This window comes from Artibeus jamaicensis, unplaced genomic scaffold (genome assembly GCF_021234435.1).
Source record: "Artibeus jamaicensis isolate MK-2021 breed Jamaican fruit bat unplaced genomic scaffold, CSHL_Jam_final contig_233, whole genome shotgun sequence".
In the NCBI taxonomy this organism is placed as follows: Eukaryota; Metazoa; Chordata; class Mammalia; order Chiroptera; family Phyllostomidae; genus Artibeus; species Artibeus jamaicensis.
Window position 1 is genome coordinate 31428975 of NW_026521486.1, and position 21902 is coordinate 31450876.

At 36.6% G+C, this 21902-nt stretch overlaps 1 protein-coding gene across 1 annotated transcript in view; it reads right to left on the minus strand.

Moving 5' to 3' along the window:
• The window catches only part of GYS2 (glycogen synthase 2), a 41146-nt gene extending 36916 nt beyond the window's left edge, over positions 1–4230 (minus strand). Inside the window, exon 1 of the mRNA XM_053661731.1 lies at positions 3738–4230. Within this exon, the coding sequence (XP_053517706.1) occupies positions 3738–3858 (121 nt within the window). The 5' untranslated portion in view covers positions 3859–4230. The remainder of the gene's footprint in view (positions 1–3737) is intronic.
• Positions 4231–21902: the final 17672 nt, after the last annotated feature.

Genomic DNA, 21902 nt, shown 5'->3' on the forward strand with positions numbered 1-21902 from the left:
TAGTCATTATACAATTAGAACATCATTCTTTGAAGTAGCAAGCCTGGTAAAACGAGAAAATAAACATGTCTGGTGATGATGGTCAACAAATGTTTGTGCCCCCAGCACTTTCCCGGGTCTGTGGTTCAAACAAAGCAGCACAGTCTCAGGCAGGAAGTGAGCTCTTTAAGCCAGACCACATGCACGCCCTCCTTGGTTATACCACAGTGTCGACCCCTTGTGCCACACAGGAGGGGTTCAGACATGGCAATCTGCATAAAAAGGAAGTGGGGAGAGCAGGGATCCTCTTAAAGCTGTATGTGTACCAAGCATGGTTTTTCCATAGGTTATGGGTTTCGTGTGGTGTAGTTCGAGATGCCAATTACAGCCCACAGCACATCCACACCAGGCAGAGGAAGCTCACCCCCAAACTACTGTGTCCCCTGTGATTGTAGCAACCCTGTTCCATATCTTTTTGTCCACTTTTAGCTTTTGTGTTTAAAAACTGACTCATGGAATCACTCAAAGCTAAAGCCAGTCTGATAATGATCCAACATAAACATTTTATGAATGCATTGTACATTAGCATTTATTATTTGTGACAAGGTCCATTAAACTCTTTTTAATGATCTTAAATATGTTCAACATGATAATTGATCCATAGTCTACACTGATTCGGGCAAGTCTAGGCAGGAGAAAGGATTGTACTAAGAGCTTTGTTTCAAGCCCCAATCTAGTCATAACCCTGGCCCCACAAACACATGCACACACTAAACAGTCTTTGAGCGCTTTGTACTTTTTCTTACACTCACCACATTTGACTAAAAGTGCATGTTCAATGCCTGTCATCCTGCAAGTCTGTAGATTTTGGAAGACTGGGAATCAATTCTGTATTGTTAAACTCTATCCTCCTCATCTCCCAGTGCCTGACATCTAATAGACACTTGATGGATCTCTATTGAATAATGAGTGGATTATAATAATAAATAGAAGAATGAGTAAAAGCAATAAACTCAAGGGTAATATGAACAAGTAAAAAAAGGCTATCTTGAGGTCTAAAAATTAGCATCCAATAATTTAACTATGACTCTTTCATTTGTTACATTTTATACATTTTCATTGTTGGCAAAATTTTGGCGCTAAGGATTTTTTTTTCCTCTCAAAGAGATCTTTTGTTTTCTTGGATATAAATACATTTCCTGTTTGCCACCACAAACCATTATAAGATGGCTGAAGCATATTACATTCATTCATTCATGAAGAAACTGATACTCAGTAAGATTTAACAAAGTCTCAGGAATCTATGATCTTTGACTATAAGCCCTGTGTTCTTTCATCTATAGAAAATCTCCTTAGGCAGTAGGTGTTTAATTTTTACTCTTGTGCAGTAATTAAAAGAGAAGTGCACCCAGAGGAGACCTAACTGCCAGTCCCAACCCCGTAATCTACTTGGTCATTAATGCCTGTAGATGTCTGTTTCATTGATGAAACAGAGGAGTCGGGCTGGTGATCTCTAACCTGCCTCATAGCATGGCTGTGAACCAGAGGGAAATACAACTTCAAAGTAAAACTTAAAAAGAAACCATGGTGTCAACCCATTGTGAGAGGTGAGCACAATAATTGTCCATTCAGCCCTGGCTGGTGTAGCTCAGTGGATTGAGCGCAGGCCTGCAAACCAGACAATTGTGGTTCGATTCCCAGTCAGGGCACATGCCTAGGTTGCCGGCCAGTTCCCAGCAGGGGATGCACAAAAGGCAACCATATATTTATGTTTCTCTCCCTCTCTCCTTCCCTTCCCCTCTAAAGATAAATAAGTAAAATCTTTAAAAAATTGTCCATTCATGAGTCACCTATTAGAATAGATATTAAAATAAAGATATGTTGGAGATGATATCAACTTGGATAAATCACAAGGTGGGTCACCTCTTGAGACAACAAAATTCCCTTTCTCTTGCATGGGAAATGAGAGAAAATAAGTATCAAAGGCACTGTAGAGGTTGAAACAAAATGTACTCATTCCTTCATTTAAAACGTGGTCATAAACTAAAGGGGGGGGAATGGTAGGGGAGGGGGTATGCAGGTTGGAGGGGAATGAAGGGGGGAATAGAACTGTAATGGCATAATTAATAAAATATATTTTAAAAATAAATTAAATAAATAAAAGGAAAAATTTCTCTGAGCAATTTCTATGCGCCAGGCACCGTACCAGGCCCTGGCATCGGCATGAGTGTCATCAGGATACAAGATCCATGGACTGCAGTTGGCCCCAGAGTGTGCCCGGCCCCGGGAAACTGTGTTCCCTTTGGTTTGCTAGGTGGAGAGAACAGAGGAAGATGAAAGGGCTCTCTGTGCAGGTGCTGGAACTCATGCAGACATCCTCTGAACTGTTCCCTGGTGCTGACAAATCCCTCCAGTTTTTACCACCAACAAACTCTATTTTTGAGTGCCTGCCTACTCTGCAGAACAAACATTTATTTAAAGGCACGGTCTGAAATTAATGTGTAACAGAGATGGCTCTGTTCCCAGGAACATGGGGCATATTTAAAAACACTGAGACTGGAAGAGAGAACATTTAAAAACAGATATTTATAAAACACTTCTCCTTAATAAGGGTTCTGTCCTCTTTGCATCCTCCTCACTTTGTTCTCTTACATTCATTGGGTGCATTTCTACACAGGCAGAATTGATTTTTAATTCTGATTTTATGAATTTTATGAAAGTGTATACATGAGAACTTTGAACACTTAGCATAAAGTGAATGTCTGAACAGATGTCAGATAGAATTCCGAGGTTATGCTGGCTCCAATTAGCCAAAAGGGAGTAATGTATCATACTCACATTGTCATTCCAGAGCCTTTGAATTCCACAAGTTACCACTTCCTTTCACCCATCAATCGCTTTGCTTGGTTTTTCATGACCCTGAAGAATTCAACCTTCAAAACTTACTGCTTCTTAAAATATCATAGATACTTCTTAAAATATCAGTAGTCTTCACACTTTTAAACTAAAGAATATCAATCAATCTGTAAGAAATTCCTTTTTCTTAGTTTTACACATACCTTTCTTATTAAAATCACTGAAGTTTAGTACTTCATTTTGCCTTCTCTAATCCAGCACAAATGAGATTATACCTTATAGGAAATTGTTTTAATTTTCTTAATTTGATTTCCTTATTCTATAATTTCTAAGTATAAATTATTGAAAAATTAATTTTACTCTTAATAGGAGCTCAATATTATGCTCTTATTAAGAATATTAGGCTTTCTGAGATGCTTCTAAATTAAAACTTTAATCCCAAGATGATCTTGAATTATTAGAAACATTATGAAATATTTCACATAATTGCTATCAACATATGCAGTTAAAGTTTCTACTTGGTCTTGACCAGGTACAGTTCTTCTTAAAACAAAGTACAAAATTTTGTTTTCTGCTGGAAAAATCATAAAACCTAAATCATAAAATCATAAAACCTAAAAAGTAAAAAAAACTTTTTATTTCTATTTTGCTAAAACACGGATTTCAAATTTTAACTTTAATGCACTTTCACGGGCAAAGACGAATACCTTCACCTTTCCCCTCAGCACATACACAGAGGTCTAAGTTTTTGTTGCCTGTTGAAATAGACACAGCTAAATGTAAACTTATATAAAGAGTTTGAATACCTCCTAACTCACTGGCAATTCATTTAATTAATTCATTCTCCTAATATGCATTGTCCAGCAATCTGTCAAATACCCACATTCGGGGCCAGTACAAACCTTTATTGGTCACTTCCCATGCAACCTCGAAGAGCAGTAAGTCCTCCACAGGAAGTTCTTCAGCTTCCCACTGGGGAAGCCCGCCGAGAGATGTCACCGACAGGGATCGGCCTCGGAGCATGGTTCTTCAATCCTCTGAGACTGAATCACTCTTCCAATGAACTGCAGGAGTGGTGCGCTTTAGAATCGCGGAGGTTCAAGGCTGGTAAATCTCAGGCTTGGGTAGCTTCACATAGGACTAAACCAGCAGAATGAAATCTCATGTGCTTTTCAGAGAGCTCCCGGTTGGAGGAGGAATTGTCACGTTCTCTGTGCAGTCTCTTTCAGGTGGATCCACTGAGGACAGTATCTCCAGTCAGAATCTGAATCTACCCAAACAACCGAGAGTTAGCTACCAGAAGTGAAGTCCTCAGTCTGGGGTTTAGGCTAGCACCCGCTCCAAGAGTGGCAATCTCCTAGGCTGATCGTGTCCAGACCTTTAGCCCTTGTCCCTTTGACCAAATTCCTAGACTCACAGAGTCACCAATGCTCATTTCGTCACTTCCGAAGTGATCTGAGATCAGCAATTCGCCTTATAAAGTTTTCAGACCATTTTAGATTACATGTAGAATTGACTGGGGCTTAGTTCTATGCTTTCAATCATTTTATATTTCCTGAATATAATTCTTTCTTTTGATTGTCATTTCTAGAGCATTAGAAAATTATTACTACTTTTTTATTCTACATCTGCAAATTTAATTTGGAAGGTTAAGTATAGATTTTAGATTCCTTTTTCTTAATTTTTAATAAATTTCCTGTGAAAAATATAAATGTAAGTGTGTGTTGAGTATAATATACAAAGAATATAGTTTTGAGTGATCAGTAACAGATCATCATTTTAATGAGATAGTAGTAATTTTAGTCCTATTTGTACATTTACTACAAATATTTTTGAGTTGATAAATAATAATTTAATGTATATAAAAATGTTCAAATATGGGCAAAGATGCAAAATATACTAGGTTCTGGAATATAACCAAGATCACCTGCTAGTAAATGTCCTATATTTGCTTTTTCATGTATTTGCATGTAAATAAGTACGAATAGGCTGCTTTATTTACACACACAGAGACACATTCTAGATTGTTCCTGAATGAAGTAACAGCATTCACAAGCATACTTAATTTTGAACAGTACTTTATAGATTTAACTTACAATCAATACTTCTATATTGTCATTCTGTATAACAGTAGAACTGAAATTCACAAGAAAATACCTTTCACATTAGAATCATAAGCAGAATTATCTTAAAATAATGTTACTTGTTTGTACATTACTATTTTTAATATTTATTATTAGTAGTACTATTTGTAACCTTTTGTTTGGTCTTTAGCCATTTTTTGTACAGTTGGCCTTATTGACTTAAGCCCTATTTTAAAATAGATAAAACCATATTTCATAATCTAATATTAATGAATCAATGTGAATCAAGCAGATTAAACGGCTTTCATGATTCCTGACATAGTTGATTCTTATCTTTCCCTATAAAAGTAAATTTAGGTATATAGTTCATTATTCATTCAATTGGTAAGAAAAAAGTGATGTGGTTAATAAAAAAAATAAATCACTAAAATAGTAAAGATGGGAGGCCAAACTATCGCAATGCCTTTCTCCTTCACAAAAGGATTTGCTTGTGTTGACATAACCTCTGTGAGTCCTGCAAATACAAATTCCAATAAAACCAAACAGAAGGGCGTGCTGACAAGTAGGGAGAACGGGGCGGCAGGGTGAGGAGAGAGGCACGTTTGCAGTCTGTCGTCTCAGCAACCCTGAGACTGGTTGTTCCAGGGAAAACAAGCCCCAGGACAGCCAATTCACAACATCCGAATTATACTGAGAAACTTTATTCATTTGTAGTGTCCAACACCTTGTGCTTGATTGTAAAACAATCATTTCGGGGGCTGTGTCCAATCTGCCACTTATCAGCTATGTAATCTCAAGCCAATTTCTTAACTAAGTTTTCATTTCTTACTAAGATGGGAATAGGACCATTTATATAGAATACTTAATATAATGCTTAGCACTATATTAACCATTTTAATAACTTTCCCTTTTATTTATAGAAGAAATATAGTGGCCTGTCAAAAGCATTCCCCAGTAGTTACTGTTGCAGAGGAAAGGAGTAAAAGGGAGGCTTATTTTTCTTTAATTTTTTTGAATATTGTGCCACATGCGTCTATTATATGCTCGAATAATTAATTACATTTTGAGGGAAATGATCTTAGATCAATGAAAATATTTCATATATCAATGAATAACAAATGCTAATTATTTTATTTAGCATTTCATGAAGTGCTAGTGAAGTACATATAAGACTGAAATAGAAACAAAATTCTTACAATGGTTTCTTTAGGTGGTACTGATAACGATTAATACTTATGAGTTCTGTTTTTCTTTATTAGTATTTTATAAATTTTATGCAATGAACATTTACACGTATATTCATCTCATACACAGAATAAGTAAAACAGAAAGTTCAGTCAGATCACCTCATGATTATTTCATTCATTCCCACTGTTATCATTTTGAAAATCTTGATTCCCAGCTCTCACTTGGGGCTCTGCCTTAAGTACCAGCCCCATCAGCCACACGTCATCCCCTCCCAACCTCTCAAAGTAGACATCTGATCCTATCGTCCCAACATGAGGACACTTTGCCAGTTAGTTTCTTTTTAGTGGTGAACACCTTTTTCAAACTTGCTCTTTGAGTCAACAAATGTGAAGGAAATGGAACCATGGGAAATATGTCCATGGGATATATCTTCATCTATCCATGATATGTGGATGAATCCCCCACTTTCAGATATACATGGAAAGAAAGGCGTTCATTTATGCAATTAGGTCTGGCTGGGAATCAGAAAGTTCTCTGCTTCCCAAATACTCTAAATATCCCTGAATGCTCCTCTAGGATTTACACTGAAAGCATATTCATACTTATTTACATGCAAATACATGAATGGTGAGCTAAGGGCAGAGAGAGAACAGTCCATTCGGACAGAAGGGAAGTGGGATTTCTCCAACATGGGAAAAGGAATCTCAAAAGTTTCTGATCTCTAATTTTACACTAACACTATCATTTGATAAAACAGGGTGAGAGGACAATGTAGAAAAAATGATTTGTATTTTGTTTCCTTGGTAAGTATTCCAGCAGAGGTCACTAGACACATTTAGGAAAACCACACTTTTGTTTTGACATTTTGCAGCCATCTTGGAAATCTTTAGGATTTCAAAGACTGTATTACCTCCTCTTGCTTGTCCAAACAGATTCAGTTAATGTATTTATGAGCCCTTACTATGTGCCATTTTTGTAGGAGATGAAGATATTGCCAGTGAACAGTAGGCAAGTGCCTGCTTTTGTGTGAACAGATAGACACTAATCATGCAAACAAATAAATGAATTATATTATTTCAGGTAATGCTAAGTTTCTGAAGAAGAAAAACTGCAAAATGGTAGAAAGTGCCATTTGATAGAAATTGTTGCTTTAGCTGGAAATGACAAAGAAAACTGGAGAATGTGATATTTGAATTAAGACATAAATACTGAGAAAGAGGCAAAACTTGAAGATCTGCAAGGAGACATAGTAACGTCTTTAACACTTACAGGGACAGAAAGAAGACCAGTGTGCCTGGAGCCCAGAGCATAAAGAATGAGAGAAAGTCTGGTGGGGAGGAAGATGTAGGGGAAAGCAGGGAACAAATCACAGAGAAGCTGGTAAAGAGGTTATGAAGCCAGCATACTAGTCACAAATTCTAGAATGCAAAGCTTAATCCATTGCATAGGTAATCTCCCATTCCTTCTCAATTTTATAAAAACAGCAATGAAAGTTATTTATAATTTAATCATTTTTACTTAAAATTAAAAAAGCACCTTTGTTTTCCAAGGTGGCATCCCTATATATTTCATTTCTATGCTCTCACCTGTCCACTGTCTATACCTTGTTATGCATGTGCTGCTGTTGAAACTATAGAAATAGGATTAAAATAGAGAATTAAATATGTATAGTAGGTACTGTGATCATAACCTTTGGCTTCATGAAGTTCACATTCTAGCAAGGAAGGCCAGTATTTAACAAGTAATGAAAGGACTCTCAGGGTGGTGAACCATATACAATCATTACATGTGAGAGCATGTAAAAATAGAAGTAATGCAATCTAGAATTTTAAGAATGACCTCTACAGGGCTGGGGTGGGGGCGGGGCTGGGATGGGAGAAATAGACCAAAAAAAATGTACTTGAAAAATAACTAAATAAAATTTTAAAAAAAAGAATGACCTCTCAATAAAAAAAAATAAAAGGCATCTAAATGAGAAATGAAGAAGTGAAAATGTCACTATTCAAAGATGAATTTTATTATATGTAGAAAACCCTAAAGACTCCACCAAAAAAAACTATTATAACTAATTCAGTAAAGCTGTAGAATACAAGATCAATAAGCCAAAATTTGTGTCATTTCTATATGGTAAAACAGACTATCAAAGGTGGAAATTAAGAAAAATTCAATTTATAATTGCATCCAAAGAATAAAATACCTAAAAACAAACCTAATTAACTGAGGTATAAAAGACCTGTACACTGAAAACTATAAGATATTGATGAAATAAATTAAAGAAAACCAACAAAGATATTCTGTGCTCCAGAATTTGAAGAATTGATATTTTTTAAATGTCCATACTACCAAAAGCAATCTAAAAATTCAATGCAATTTCTATCAAACATCCAGTGGCATTTTTATAGAAATAAAACAAATAATCCTAAAATTTGTATGAAATCACACCCACCAAAAACTTCAATAGCAAAGCAAGCTTGAGAAGGAAGGGCAATGCTACTTCTGGCCAAGATGGAGGTGTAGATCCTTTGCCCCTTGCACATGCAAAAGAAGGGCAACAACAAATTTAAAAACAAAACATAACCATAACTATCAGAAAATTGAACTGTATGCAAGTCCGACAGCCAAGGAGTTAAAGAAGAAACATTTATCCAGACCTGTAGGAGGGGAAAAGATAGATAGCTGGGGTAGAGAGGACTTACAGCAAGGCAGTGGCTGGCAGAGCGAGCAGTCCCACAGTTGAGTGCGGATGAATGGGGAAAAACAACTGGGGAGCAAGACAAACCTTGCAACCTGAGGTCTCAGCACAGGGAAATAAAGCTTCAAAACCTCTGACTGAAAAAACCTGTGAGAGTTGAGGCTGAAGGAGAAACTCCTAGCCTCACAGGAAAGTTCGTTGGAGAGACCCACCAGGTCTTAGAACACACACAAACCCACCCACCTGGGAATCAGCACCAGAAGGGCCCAATTTGCTTGTGGGTAGCAGAGGAAGTAACTGAAAGCCAGCTGAGAGCTGAGCAAGCAGTGTTGTTTCTTCTTGGACCCCTCCCCCACATAACCAGCCATATGGTTGCCACACCCTGGCAAATACCCAAGGCTTACTACCTTAGATAGTAAACCCCTTAATACCTAACAGGTATGCTGAGACAAAAAATAAATATTTGGCCCAAATGAAAGACAGTTCAAAGTTCCAGAAAAAAAATACAACTAAGTGATGAAGAGATAGCCAGCCTATCAGATGCACTGTTCAAAACACTGGTAATCAGGATGATCACAGAAATGGTTGAGAATAATTGCAAAATAAAGGAAAAAGTGAAGGCAATGAAAAGTGAAATAAAGGGAAATGTACAGGGGACCAACAGTGAAGGGAAAGAAACCAGGACTCAGACCAACAGTTTGTACCAGAAGAAAGAAATAAACACTCAACCAGAACAGAATGAAGAAACAAGAATTCAAAAAAATGAGGAGAGGCTTAGGAATCTCCAGAACAACTTTAAATGTCCCAACATCTGAATTATACGGGTGCCAGAAAAAGAAGAGGAAGAGCAAGAAATTGAAAACTTATTTGAAAAGATAATGAGGGAGAACTTCCCTAATCTGACAAAGGAAATAGACCTCCAGGAAGTCCAGGAAGTTCAGAGTCACAGGAAGAAGTCGGACCCAAGGAAGCATACACCAAGGAACATCATAATTATATTACCCAAGATAAAAGATAAGGAGAGAATCTTAAAAGCAGCAAGAGAAAAGGAGACAGTTACCTACAAAGGACTTCCCATAAGACTATCTGCTGATTTCTCAAAAGAAATCTTACAGGCAAGAAGAGGTTGGAAAAAGTATCTGAAGTTATGAAGGGCAAGGACCTATATCCAAGATTACTGTATCCAGAAAGCTATCATTTAGAATGGAAGGGAAGATAAAGTGCTTCCCAGATAAGGTTAAGTTAAAGAAGCTCATCATCACCAAGCCCTTATTATATGAAATGTTAAAGGGACTTAACTAAGAGAAAGAGGAAAATAAAAAATATGAAAAGTAAAATGACAACAAACTCACAACTATCAAACAACCAAACCTAAAAGAACAAAAACAAAAACAAAAATGAGCTAAGCAAACAATAGAGCAGGAACAGATTCACAGAAATAGAGATCACATGTAGGGTTAGCAGCAGGGAGAGGGAGAATGGGAGAAAAGGTGCAGGGAATAAGAAGCATAAATGGTAGGTACAAAATAGACAGGGGGAGGTTAAAAATACTATGGAAATTGGAGAAGCCAAAGAACTTATATGTATGACCCATGGATATGAACTAAGAGGAGGAATGATGGTGGGAGGTGGGGTACAGGGCAGAGGGGAATAAAGGAGAGAAAAAATGGGACAACTGTAATAGCATAATCAATAAAATATATTTTAAAAAAATAAGTGCAATGCTGTAGGCATTTAACTTTCTGATTTCAAACTGTATTACATAGCTGTTGTAATAAAAAAAGAATGATATTGGCATAAAAACAGGCATATAGATCAATGGAACAGAATAGAGAGCCCAGAAATAAGCCCACCCTTATATGATCAATTAATTTATGACAAAGAAGCCAAGAATATAAAATAGAGAAGTCTCTTCAATAATTGGAATTGGAAAAACAGGGCGGACATAGGCAAAGAATGAAAGTAGAACACTGTCCTACACCATACACAAAAATGAACTCAAAATGAAGACTTAAGTGCAAGACCTGAAACCATAAAATCATAGAAAAAAATCTTTCATATTAGTCTTGTCAATAACTTTTTTGATTTACATGAAAGCAAAGGCAAAACAACAACAATAATAAAATAAACAGGTGGGACTACATCAAACTAAGAAGCCTCTGCACAGCAAAGGAAACAATCAACAAATGAAGAAGCAACCTACTAAATAAAAGAAAAAATCATATATCTGATAATGGATTAACATTCATAATATGTGAAGAACATATGCAACTCAGTGGCAAAAACAAAAATAAAACAACAACAACAACAAAACACCCAAACAATCCAATTAAAGAATGGACAGAAAATCTGAGTAGACATGTTTCTAAAGAAGACATACATGTGGCAAAGAGACACATGAAAAGGTGCAGTGCATCACTCATCACTGGGGAAATGTAAACCAAAACCAAAATGAGATCTCAGTTCACAACTCTGAGTGGCTATTATCGAGATGACTCAAAAGAACTGGTGTTGGTGAGGATGTGGAGAAAAGGGAAACTTGTACACTGTGGCTGGGAATGTAAACTGGTGCAGCCACTGTGGAAAACAGTATGGAAGTTCTTCAAAAAATTAAAAATAGAACTATCACATAATTTAAGAATTTTACTTTTGGGTATTTATCTGAAGTAAATTAAAGCATGAAATCAAGAAGTTACCTCTGTGTTCATTGCAGTATTACTTATTGTACCCAAGACATGAAAACAACCTAAGTATAGATCAAGAAAGTGTCATATATGTATGTGTATACACACACACACAGATCTAAAAGGTCTGTCCGGAAAAGTCCAGCCATTGTTAACATAACAAGAATGATTTGCACAATGTCGATATAACCTGGCAGCCAAGAGAACAACAAATCTGCATCAAATTTTGCATAAAGCTTCAGCATTTCTCCATGGAAATTATTCAGATGATTCAGGAGACCACAGCTATGGGCAGCTGGTGACTGGCAGCTTCATCACTACATCGTGCCTGCTCATGCACCACATCTGATGCAGAAGTTTTTGGCAAGACATCAAATCACCCAGATGACCCAGCCCTCTACAGCCCAGACTTGGTGCCCAGTGACTTCTGGCTTTTCCCAAACCTAAAATCACCTCTGAAAGGGAAGAGATTTCAGACGGTCGATGAGATTCAAGAATATATGATGGGGTAGCTGATGGTGATTGGAAGAACATTGTGAGGTCCCAAGGTGCCTACTTTGAAGGGGGCTGAGATGTCATTGTCCTAAGTACAATGTTTCTTACATGTTGTATCTTCTTCAATAAATGTCTCTATTTTTTATAGTACATGGCTGGATACCTTCTGGACAGACCCTATAAATTCATAACGGAATATTTTTCAGCCATGCGAAATGAAAGAACTTTACCATTTGCAACACATGGATGAACCTCCTGGAGGCCATTATTCTAAGTGAAATAAGGCAGACAGAGAAAGACAAATATCGCTTACCTGTGGAATCTAAAAAAGCCAAATTCATAGAAGCAGAGAGTTAAAAGGTGGTTTGCAGAGGCTGGAGATTGGAGGAAATGGGCACATGGTGGGCACAGGGTACACATTTCCAGTTAAAAGATGAATACGTTCTGGGGATCTAATGCACAACATGGCAAATATAGCCAACGATTCTGTATCAGCATATATGTTCTTGAAAGCTGCTAAGAAAGTAGATCTTAAATGTTATCAGCACAAAAAAGAAATAGAAAATATGTGAAGTAATGGAAGCACTAATTAGCCCTACCATGATAATAATTTTGCAATAAGTATATCAGATTGTCATGTTGTACACCTTAGACTTACCCAATGTCAGTCAATGTCAATCATATCTCAATAACACTGGGAAACAAGAGAAGAATGAAATAATTTTGAATTTATTGGAAGGACAAGAGAAAACCATGATAGAATTTAAATTCTTTTATTTTTATATATATTTAAATTGAAATGGAGGATGCAGATAATGAAGTACACAAATTGTAAGCCCAATGGCTTATCACAAAGTAAAACCTTTTGGAAAACAGCCAAATAGAAAATTGGAAAAACCACACCAGAGTGGGTTTTATTCTGACAAGTCTGTGGTCTGATTCTATGGTGTGCCATATTTCAAACAGTGAATTATTCTAAAAATTTGCATTTTCCAAAGATCACTTTCATCGAACAATGAAGAATGGCTTATAGAGGGATAAGATTAAGATGATGTTTGTGTAGTATTTGAATATGCATCCTACGAACACTTAACTTACATAAATTCATTTATATTTGCTAGACAAAGAGAATCTGCTCAGTTAGGAGATAGGATGCCCCAGTATGAGGAGAAACTAGAAGGCTACATTTCCTATATTGGTCTTTTCATTCAACCAGAATCTCACTGACTCACTGGCTGAATGTGCCTGGGAGTTGACATACATTTTGACCTGGATTTTGAGAGATTAGATAATGACTAAATTTAGATATAGTGAGTGTGAGAGGCCAACCAGGTACCCAGTAGAAAATCAGACATTCTGCCAGCCCAGATGAGAGATCTCAGACATGGTTGGAAACTGAAGCCATGGGATTAGTGAGATTTCAGGAAGAGGTTGGGAGGTGTGGGTAGGGTGGACTGACCTGAAACAGACTCCAGATGAAAGGTCAGCTCTTCCGGCAGAGGCCACAAGAGGGCGCAGTGAATTTCACTTGGTACCTATAGAACAAATGTGCAGTTACTGCTCAAGCACAGAGATTTCACATGAATCTTTGGACTTCTATTTTGTCTTGTCAAATCTACATCCTATTTGCACACTTTCACAGTGACACTCACTTGAGTTGGGTAAATTTGTCCTCGGGCTCTTTCCCTCATTTACATCAAAGGTCAAGTCTCTAAAAACACAGGAAGCTTGAGCTTTTAATTTATTTCTTTTTATGGTACACATTTGGAGTGGCTAATCAGGAAGAGGCTAAAGAAAGCGGAAGTGATTATCTTTAAATTAAACTTGTAATCTCAGTTGGCAATGCCCATCCAGCACATTGAAGATAATGAGAGGGATTTTTGACCTTGACTGTTGAGATTATTTTAGTGGCAGTATAAATGGAGCCTGTCTCGGAAACCCGGAACTCATTTTTGGAATTGAGCTTTTATTTTGCTGCTCCCTCTTATCTGGTTTTATTTTAAACTCTTCTCACTGAGTACACAAGATAAAGAGATCTGGAAGGGTGTTTTAGCCTCTGTGGATAAAGAGGTGAAAGAATGATTTTGAAAAGGAAAACAAAGAGAGGCTCTCTCCTTGGGGAGAGAGTAAGTCAGGCAGATGAGTTTAATAAAATTTGGTGATGCTTTCTTTTATCAATTTACACCACTCCTCCGTTTTCCCATTAAATTTTTGATAAAAATCAGTATGACCCTTTAAAAAATATATCAGTTACAAAACTAGAGCAAAGGTGCATCTGAAGCAAAAGTGTCTGAAAATAACAAACACTGCCAAGAGCAGAAGCCAAGCCCTGATGGTACAGTGTACATTTACCAGAAGGTTGCTGGAGAGTAGCACAGTGAAACTATTAAAAACAAGCACTTTGGTGTCAGGCTAGTCTCAGTTAGAACTTAACAATTTCCTGGCTGATGACACGGAGGTGATAATATTTACATGTTGTGAAGTTGTTGCAGGTCCCTGGTACAGTGCCTGTCAAGCCCTGCTAGGCTCCCAGTCCAAGGCCTGCAATCCAGGAGAATGGAGATGACTGACCAATGGTGGGCCAGCTCAAACTGCTGATCAACGTTCTGTCCTGGCCTCACCTCAGTTCATTAGTGGGCTGCCGTCTATCTGCCTTTTTTCTGAGGTCTATTTAGGTGGCGGGACACTTTGGGGGAGGTAAGAAATTACCTTGCACATAGGCGTGCTTTTCTGACATTCTCCAGCAAGTTTAGGATGTAGAATATTGCCAAATCTTTTTACACAGTGATATTATACTAAAGAGATGGATATATATTATGCAGAAACTAATTGTATATATAATATATACATATATATGACAAATATGACAAGGATAAGTCATATATGTAATAATAATATGAAAATATATAACAAGTCAGAATGTGATCATGTTAAACTAATTTTCTTCCAAGATGAGGTCGTGAAAATAATCGACGCGGTAACATTTATATAATGAAAAAACGCTGATGGTATTAGAGCTGTTGTGCTAAATAGGTTTCTGTCAGGGGGAATGCCTTGTTGGTAATTGTCTTCTTTACCTTCTATGTCAATGCTCAGTGTACTGCAGCAACCCAGGGAATTGGTCCTACCATATCTCGATGAAACCAGTAATACATGGAATATCAATAAACGCCTTTAACATCAATGTTATCAAATGTCCCCTTGAGAATATGTGTTTTCATTTCATTAAATTTGTTGGCATGACACTGGTTAATAAAATTATCTAGGTTTCGAGAGTACAAGTCTACGATACACCATCCATATTTGGCATTGCATGCTCACCATCCAAAGTCAAACATTCTTCTGTAACCATATATTTGATCCCTTTTATCCTTCACTAACCCTGACCCCTCTTCCCTCTGTTGTCTGTGTCTATAAGTTTTGTTTGTTTGTTTTTCTTGTTTGATCATTTGTTAAATCACATGTGAGTGAAATCATATAATTCTTGACTTTTTCTGCCTGACTTATTTCTCTTAGCATGATATTCTCTAGATCACCTATGTTGTTGGCCAATGTCAGTATTTTATCTTTTCTTATGGCTGAGCAGTATTCCATTGTACAAATGTACCACATCTTCTTTATCCAATCATCCGTCAAAAGACACTGCTTGTTTCCATGTATTGACTACTGTGAATAATGCTGCAATGAACCTGAGGTATACATAACTTTGAAAATAAATGTTTTCAATTTGGGGGGGAAGATACCCAGAAGAGTGATTTCTGAGTCATATTCTAGGTCTAGTCTTAGTTGTGGGGGGAACATCCATACTGTTTTTCATAGGGGCTCTACTAGTTTACATTCCCACCAGCAGTGAATGAGGGTTCCTTTTCCTCCACAACTTCCTCAACACTTGTTATTACTTGTCTTGTTGATAATAGCCATTCAAACAGGTATGAGGCGGTATCCTATGGTAGTTTTGATGTGCATTTTTTTAAGAGCTGGTGAGGTTGAGCATCTTTTCATGTATCTGTTGGCCATTTGTATGTCTTCTTCTTAGTAGTGTCTGTTCAAGTCCTCTGCCCATTTTTCAATTGGATTGCTTGGTTGTTTGGTGTTGAGTTATATGAGTTATTTATATATTTTGTATGTTAACTTCTTGTTGAAGTTGTGATTGTAAGTATTGTCTCTTATGTTGTTGGTTGTGGAGAATCTGTCTTTCTTTAATCAACCTAATAAAATTCCACTTTTGTGTGCAGAAGTGATAAAAGCATGTTTTTATTAAACATGAATCTTGGATTTTATGGTGTCATATCAAAAGCAAGAGTCATAATAATAGTCGCAGACATCACTTATCCCTATTATAAGCACAATTATGTCGGAAATCAGATCTTAAAAGTTAATGTTAGATTATAGTCACATTTAATTTTTTTAAATTATGTCTTTTACAAGATCACTAGTGGCTTGTTTCTTAATCACTACACTTGGAAGGGAAGTATTTCTTCATGTAGTTGGCAATTCACATGAACTTTGACTAAAAATCAAGCTGTTCTTATAACACTGAAATGGCTCCCAAAGAATACTGTGGAGTCACTTTCCTAATTAGTAATTATAAAACTCTTCAGTTTTGAATTAGGTTGGAAGGTTGAGAAGAAAAGAGGGATATTAAAAAATGCCAAGAGGTTATTTTCTAAGCCTATGTGCTAGACTACAGACAGCAAAAAGTTCTGTCATTTGATTTAAGAGGTCTTCCTAACAATGCAAAGAAGATAAGTATGTGTGGGAGGCAATTATGTGCTTCTGCATATCATTATCTTAGTGATTAAGAGAATGAATTTGATTCTTGAGGTTGCTTTTAATAGATGTGTGATCCCAGGCATTTTTAAAAATGATGTCGATGTTCCACCAAATTTGTGTATAGCTGCCTAGTTAAAACCACAACTGAATGAGTAAATCGGTAATGAAGATAATCCAGCTTTTTCTACTATCCACAGGACATTTTAACATTATTACAGTAAAAATTTTTCTTTTGTGTTTTTAAAAAATATACTAAGGAACTTCAGCTTTGCTTTCGAAATCAAATTTCATTCATGAATAAAAGCAAGCTTTAAGAATGTTTACTTTTTAGATTGAGTACTACATTGGCATTCCTGTTCATCCCGAGAATCTGGCCAGCTGGCTGAGAACACATTTCCCTGATTTCTGAAGACCAGGTATAGATGTGCAAGTAAATTCCCACCAAAGGAATGTGAACACAGTTGATTTATGCCCCTAACTTCATTTTTTCCTGAAAAATTTCATAATGCATGAAAAGATTGTATTGTTTATTAAAGTTTTTAAAGTAAAAAAAAAAGCTAAAATTGCTTTCAATGCAAAGATAATAGCAAGGACATTAAGATGTGCAGAAGTTCTGATAAATGAATTTTGCCTTCTTGTTTCATTTTATGTCAGCTTCTTACACTGGGAAAATAACAAAAAAATATTTTAGAAAGTGTCCTTTACAAACATTCTGAATCTTCTGGTAATAACTTTTTTCTAATGTTTCTAATGTCCTGGCCTGAATCATAAAATAGAGCAACCCATGCCAACTAGGTCATTAGCCTGTTAGATCTGCATGCTATTGTTCACGTAAATGAGAGCTGCCAAAGCTTTTCCAAAAGCCATAAAGACAGTATTTCAAACAGCTTACAATGATGCGTATGATAGTGAGAAGGTAGCACAAGTCTGAAATAGGGATGAAGGAAGAATAACAAATATAGAGAAAAAGGATATCCAAGAATATGGTTACGACCGGATACCATAAGGAAGTAAAGCTCATTTCAAGTATGCATCAGCCTCAAGATTTGCACCAACCTTTTTATTAGTCCACATGAAACAGGACATCCTCTTTTTATTCCAATTCTCCATGTTCACAGAATAAAAAGCAAAATCAATTTCTCAGGAGATTTTATTTTTAGTATTCAAAGGGTTTTTGGGTGTCCAAATACATTTGATTATTAAAATTCAGATAACCCTCCAACTTATCATTTGGGTTGGGGCAGTGGAGGAAAGTGTTTAAAAACCATCTCATTTTTAAATGACATGTAAATATACTATTGAGCTTATCATGTGTTCAAAATTAACATACATAAAAATGCCTTCCTATGTATCTATATCGGTATTACATAAAATAATATTTACCGGTATGTATAAAATGGGACTTTTAACCTAAAAATATGTTCTGCTGATATGCACTTGAGCTAACATTCGTTAAAAGGCTTCTTGTATAAAGCATTGTACAAGCACTCTTCTCTCTCCCATTTCTCCTACACTGTAATTAGGAAGAGGAACTAAATATAACAACTGTTAAAATTTTAAGGAAGCCTATATGTCTCCTTGCAAAGCCCTTGACTAATATGTGTGTATTTTATTTTTGTCTACTGCTAAAAATATCCTGTGCATTGTTCTTAGAATTACATAGCTGCCTAGAAATATCCATCTACGTGTTCTGCATGAATTGGAAGCACCAGCTGTCTGGTGTCAGGTGGGAGTCACAGTTTCTCCACGACCATCTAGTTCCTCATTGCTGAGAGGACTTGCCTGGCAACTGTGAGTGTGTGGTAATGTGGGTAACCAGATACCATGTAAGTAGAACAAACAAGAGATAACCTGGGAAGTGAGTTGTCTTCACCTTCTGATTGATTTTTCCCCCTCGAGAGAAAAATTCTCTGCATTATTTAACCTTTCTACATCTCAGGTTTTCTCTATTTCTTAGAAAGCTGTTTTCACCCCAAACTAGATTCATCTCAGAATAATTTCACTACTGTATATATCTGTTCTCTGATCACTAGTAATATAATTTCCTGCTTGTTTCAAAGTAAACTAAATTAAATCTGTCTTCTAAGAATGTAAAAACTATTTTTTCTCCATATTTTTTATAGTAAATGAATAATTGTATTTTAACAGTCTTTTATGATAGGCATTCCTATAGTTTACTATCTTTTGCTACTAAAACAGTGATGGTTGGCTAAACTAAAATGCACATGATGTCATTCTTATGCTAGCAGGAAGGGTTAAGTCCCTAAAATGAAACTTTTTTTATATTATTTACTATATTTTAGGTAAAGATCTGTCCAACATTCTGATCAGATATGGAGAAGAGCCATGACTCTGCAAGCATAACACATGGACAGATGTGTAGTTCTCTGTGACTACACTAAACATATAAATGTCATGTTACTACACTTCCATCTGTTTCATTTCCCTGCAGACATGGACTAGGTCCGCTGTTTTTCTACCACAGCAACAAGAAAAGATACTTATACTAGACATTTGTTTACTGGCTACTTTAATATATTATGGCTTCTCTGGTTAATTCTCGACTTGATTTCATTAATACCGACCAATTTGCTCCAAAACTGCCTGAGGGTTTCCTGCTTTCCTTTAATCTCCCAGTTTCCTAAAAACAATGACTAGTGTTTTTACATTGGAGCTGCTGTAATAACAATTGAGTTCAGCGAGGTAGAGTAAAAAACGCAATGGTTTTCCCTCAAAATACCTGTAGTTGAGTTAACAAAAACACCAAAACTTCTGTGACCCCTCCTCTCTACCACTTTAAGTTTATGGGCTTCGGTTCCAGAAAAACCAAGTCATTAGTGAGAGCACATTGTACCTCCCAGGCCACAGGAACAGGTGTAGGGCTGTGCATTTGACTCAGTGGGAACCAGTAAGATGCAATGAGATATTTCTGGAGTTTTCAGGAAAGCACTGGCTACAGTTTCCTAGTAGACCTGAACATTACTGCAGTCACTGTAGACAATATACCACTGTACAGATCCTGAGAATCAAATGCATATACGGAGGAGAGAGTTGGCGAAAAGCTTGATCATTGTGGTGACATGTGTTTTGTTCCTGAGTGTACTCTCGCTTAATGTCAGTTCCATACCTAGACTTTTCAGTTAGGAGCACCAATAAATCCTCCACCTGTTGTTTGTTTTTGTTTTTATCATTTTGAAGAAATACTAAAAAAAATAGATCCACCAACTTGCTTGGTTGCATCTAAGTGAATCAAATCAGTTTCTCTTCTATAAAATAGCTTGCTTGGACCAAGGTCACTTTCTATGCTAAATTTATGAGAGAAAATTTCCTTTAAGTCTAAGTGATCTGTCAGTCCCAAACAGGGTGTGATTTTTGCATTTTGGATATTGACCTATGGAATATCTGAATCCATGTATCGACTAGTCAGGTGTCACTGGGCATCTACTCTATTCCCAGGAAATGTGAGCTGTTCCATCTTTCTGTGTTATTCCAGAGAATAAGAAAATAACTAAAGCATGAGCACTGAATTATGTGAGGACTCAAGGATTTTACAGCACCTTGTCTCATGATTTATCGTTCATGTCTATCTACTCAAGCAGATAAAAGCTATTTGCTAACAGATACTTTGCTTATGATTGATTGTTCCCAATAAAGCCTTACAAAGTGTGTCACAAACAATTAGGTTTGGCTAGCTGCGACAGGTACAGTGATAGGAGTTTATTTCCTCCTACTGGAAAAGCAATGTGGATGCACGCGGTCCTTAGCTAGTGTAGTGGCTCCATGACAACCAAGGATCCAGGGTTCTTGCAGCTCTTGCCTCAATGACCCCGAGGGTTACAGGGCATCTGATAAATTTGAGATTATGGCATTAAAATGTCTCTACTTCTGTACGATGGTGAGAATATGGTTTTTTTCCCCCTGAAATCTTTATTTGGCAAAAAAAGTTGACAAACTTATATAGAGGCCCCCCCAGCTACCTCCCTACACTCATTTGCCATCCTTGCTAGTTTAAAACATTTTTAAACTGGTCTATGAAATTCTAGCTTGGAAATCACTAGCTAATTGTAAATCAGCATTCCCATACAAATTGCAGCAGTGAATTAGAGACATAAATGAAAATAACCTTTCTCCTTACATCTAAGAATGATCTTCACACCAAGATTGAGTCATTTTGCAAATAATGACCCGAGAAAGGTACTTAATAGGCACCTGACTCAGTCTTTCTTCAGAATGTACAGAAGCATTAAATGCAAGAATGATTTTAATATGATTTTTATGAACTCTCATGCAAAAATGTAACAATAACTAATACTTACTACAATGTGTAGCAAGAAGTGTTTAAGAGCACAGATTAAGAATCTACATGCCTGAGTTAAATCCCAGCTCTGCTGCTTAGTGGCTATGTGACTGTGTGCCTACTGAAGAAGTACCACAGTCACCAGTATTTCGTAGGTGAGAAAATGGAGGTTTAAGGGTTGCTCCAAATCAGTTCATCAGTGATTGAACCAGCACTGAATTCCAGATTTAAATGATGACAGATTTCCTTTTTAAAAACTACTTAAACGGACCCCTAGATAATAGATATAAAGGGGTCAGTTTAAGTAGTTTTGTTAACAAAACTACTTAAAAGAAGCTTTGTTCTTTTGGTAGCTTTGTTAAAAGAAGTATGCCCTAAATTCTCTCTTAAACCTCATATTATACTGTCTCTCAGTAGCCTGGATCTGGATGATAAACCTCCAAATTTTTTATTAGCAAGTAGAACTAACTCTAACAAAATTAATTCCAATTTTAGAAAGCTGTTTTAGAGGATCTTCCTTTTGGAGAACTAAAAGAGACTTCCTTGTAAATGCTGTCCATTAGCTACAGATCCTTCTTCAGTTGTTGACTTTCAGATGGTAACCACAAGATTTTTAGGGCAGTGAAAAAAACACTGTTACAATGATGTATACATGTCCTTGCACGTTTATCTAAACTCACAGGATATACAACACCAGGAGTGAACTATGGATTTCGCATGATAGTGACGTGTCAATACAGGTTTATCGACTTTAACAAGTGTACCACTCTGGTGGGTGATGTTGGTAAAGGTGAAAGCGATGCATGTGTGGGGGCTGGTGGTATATGGGAAATCTCTGTACTTTCAATTTTGCC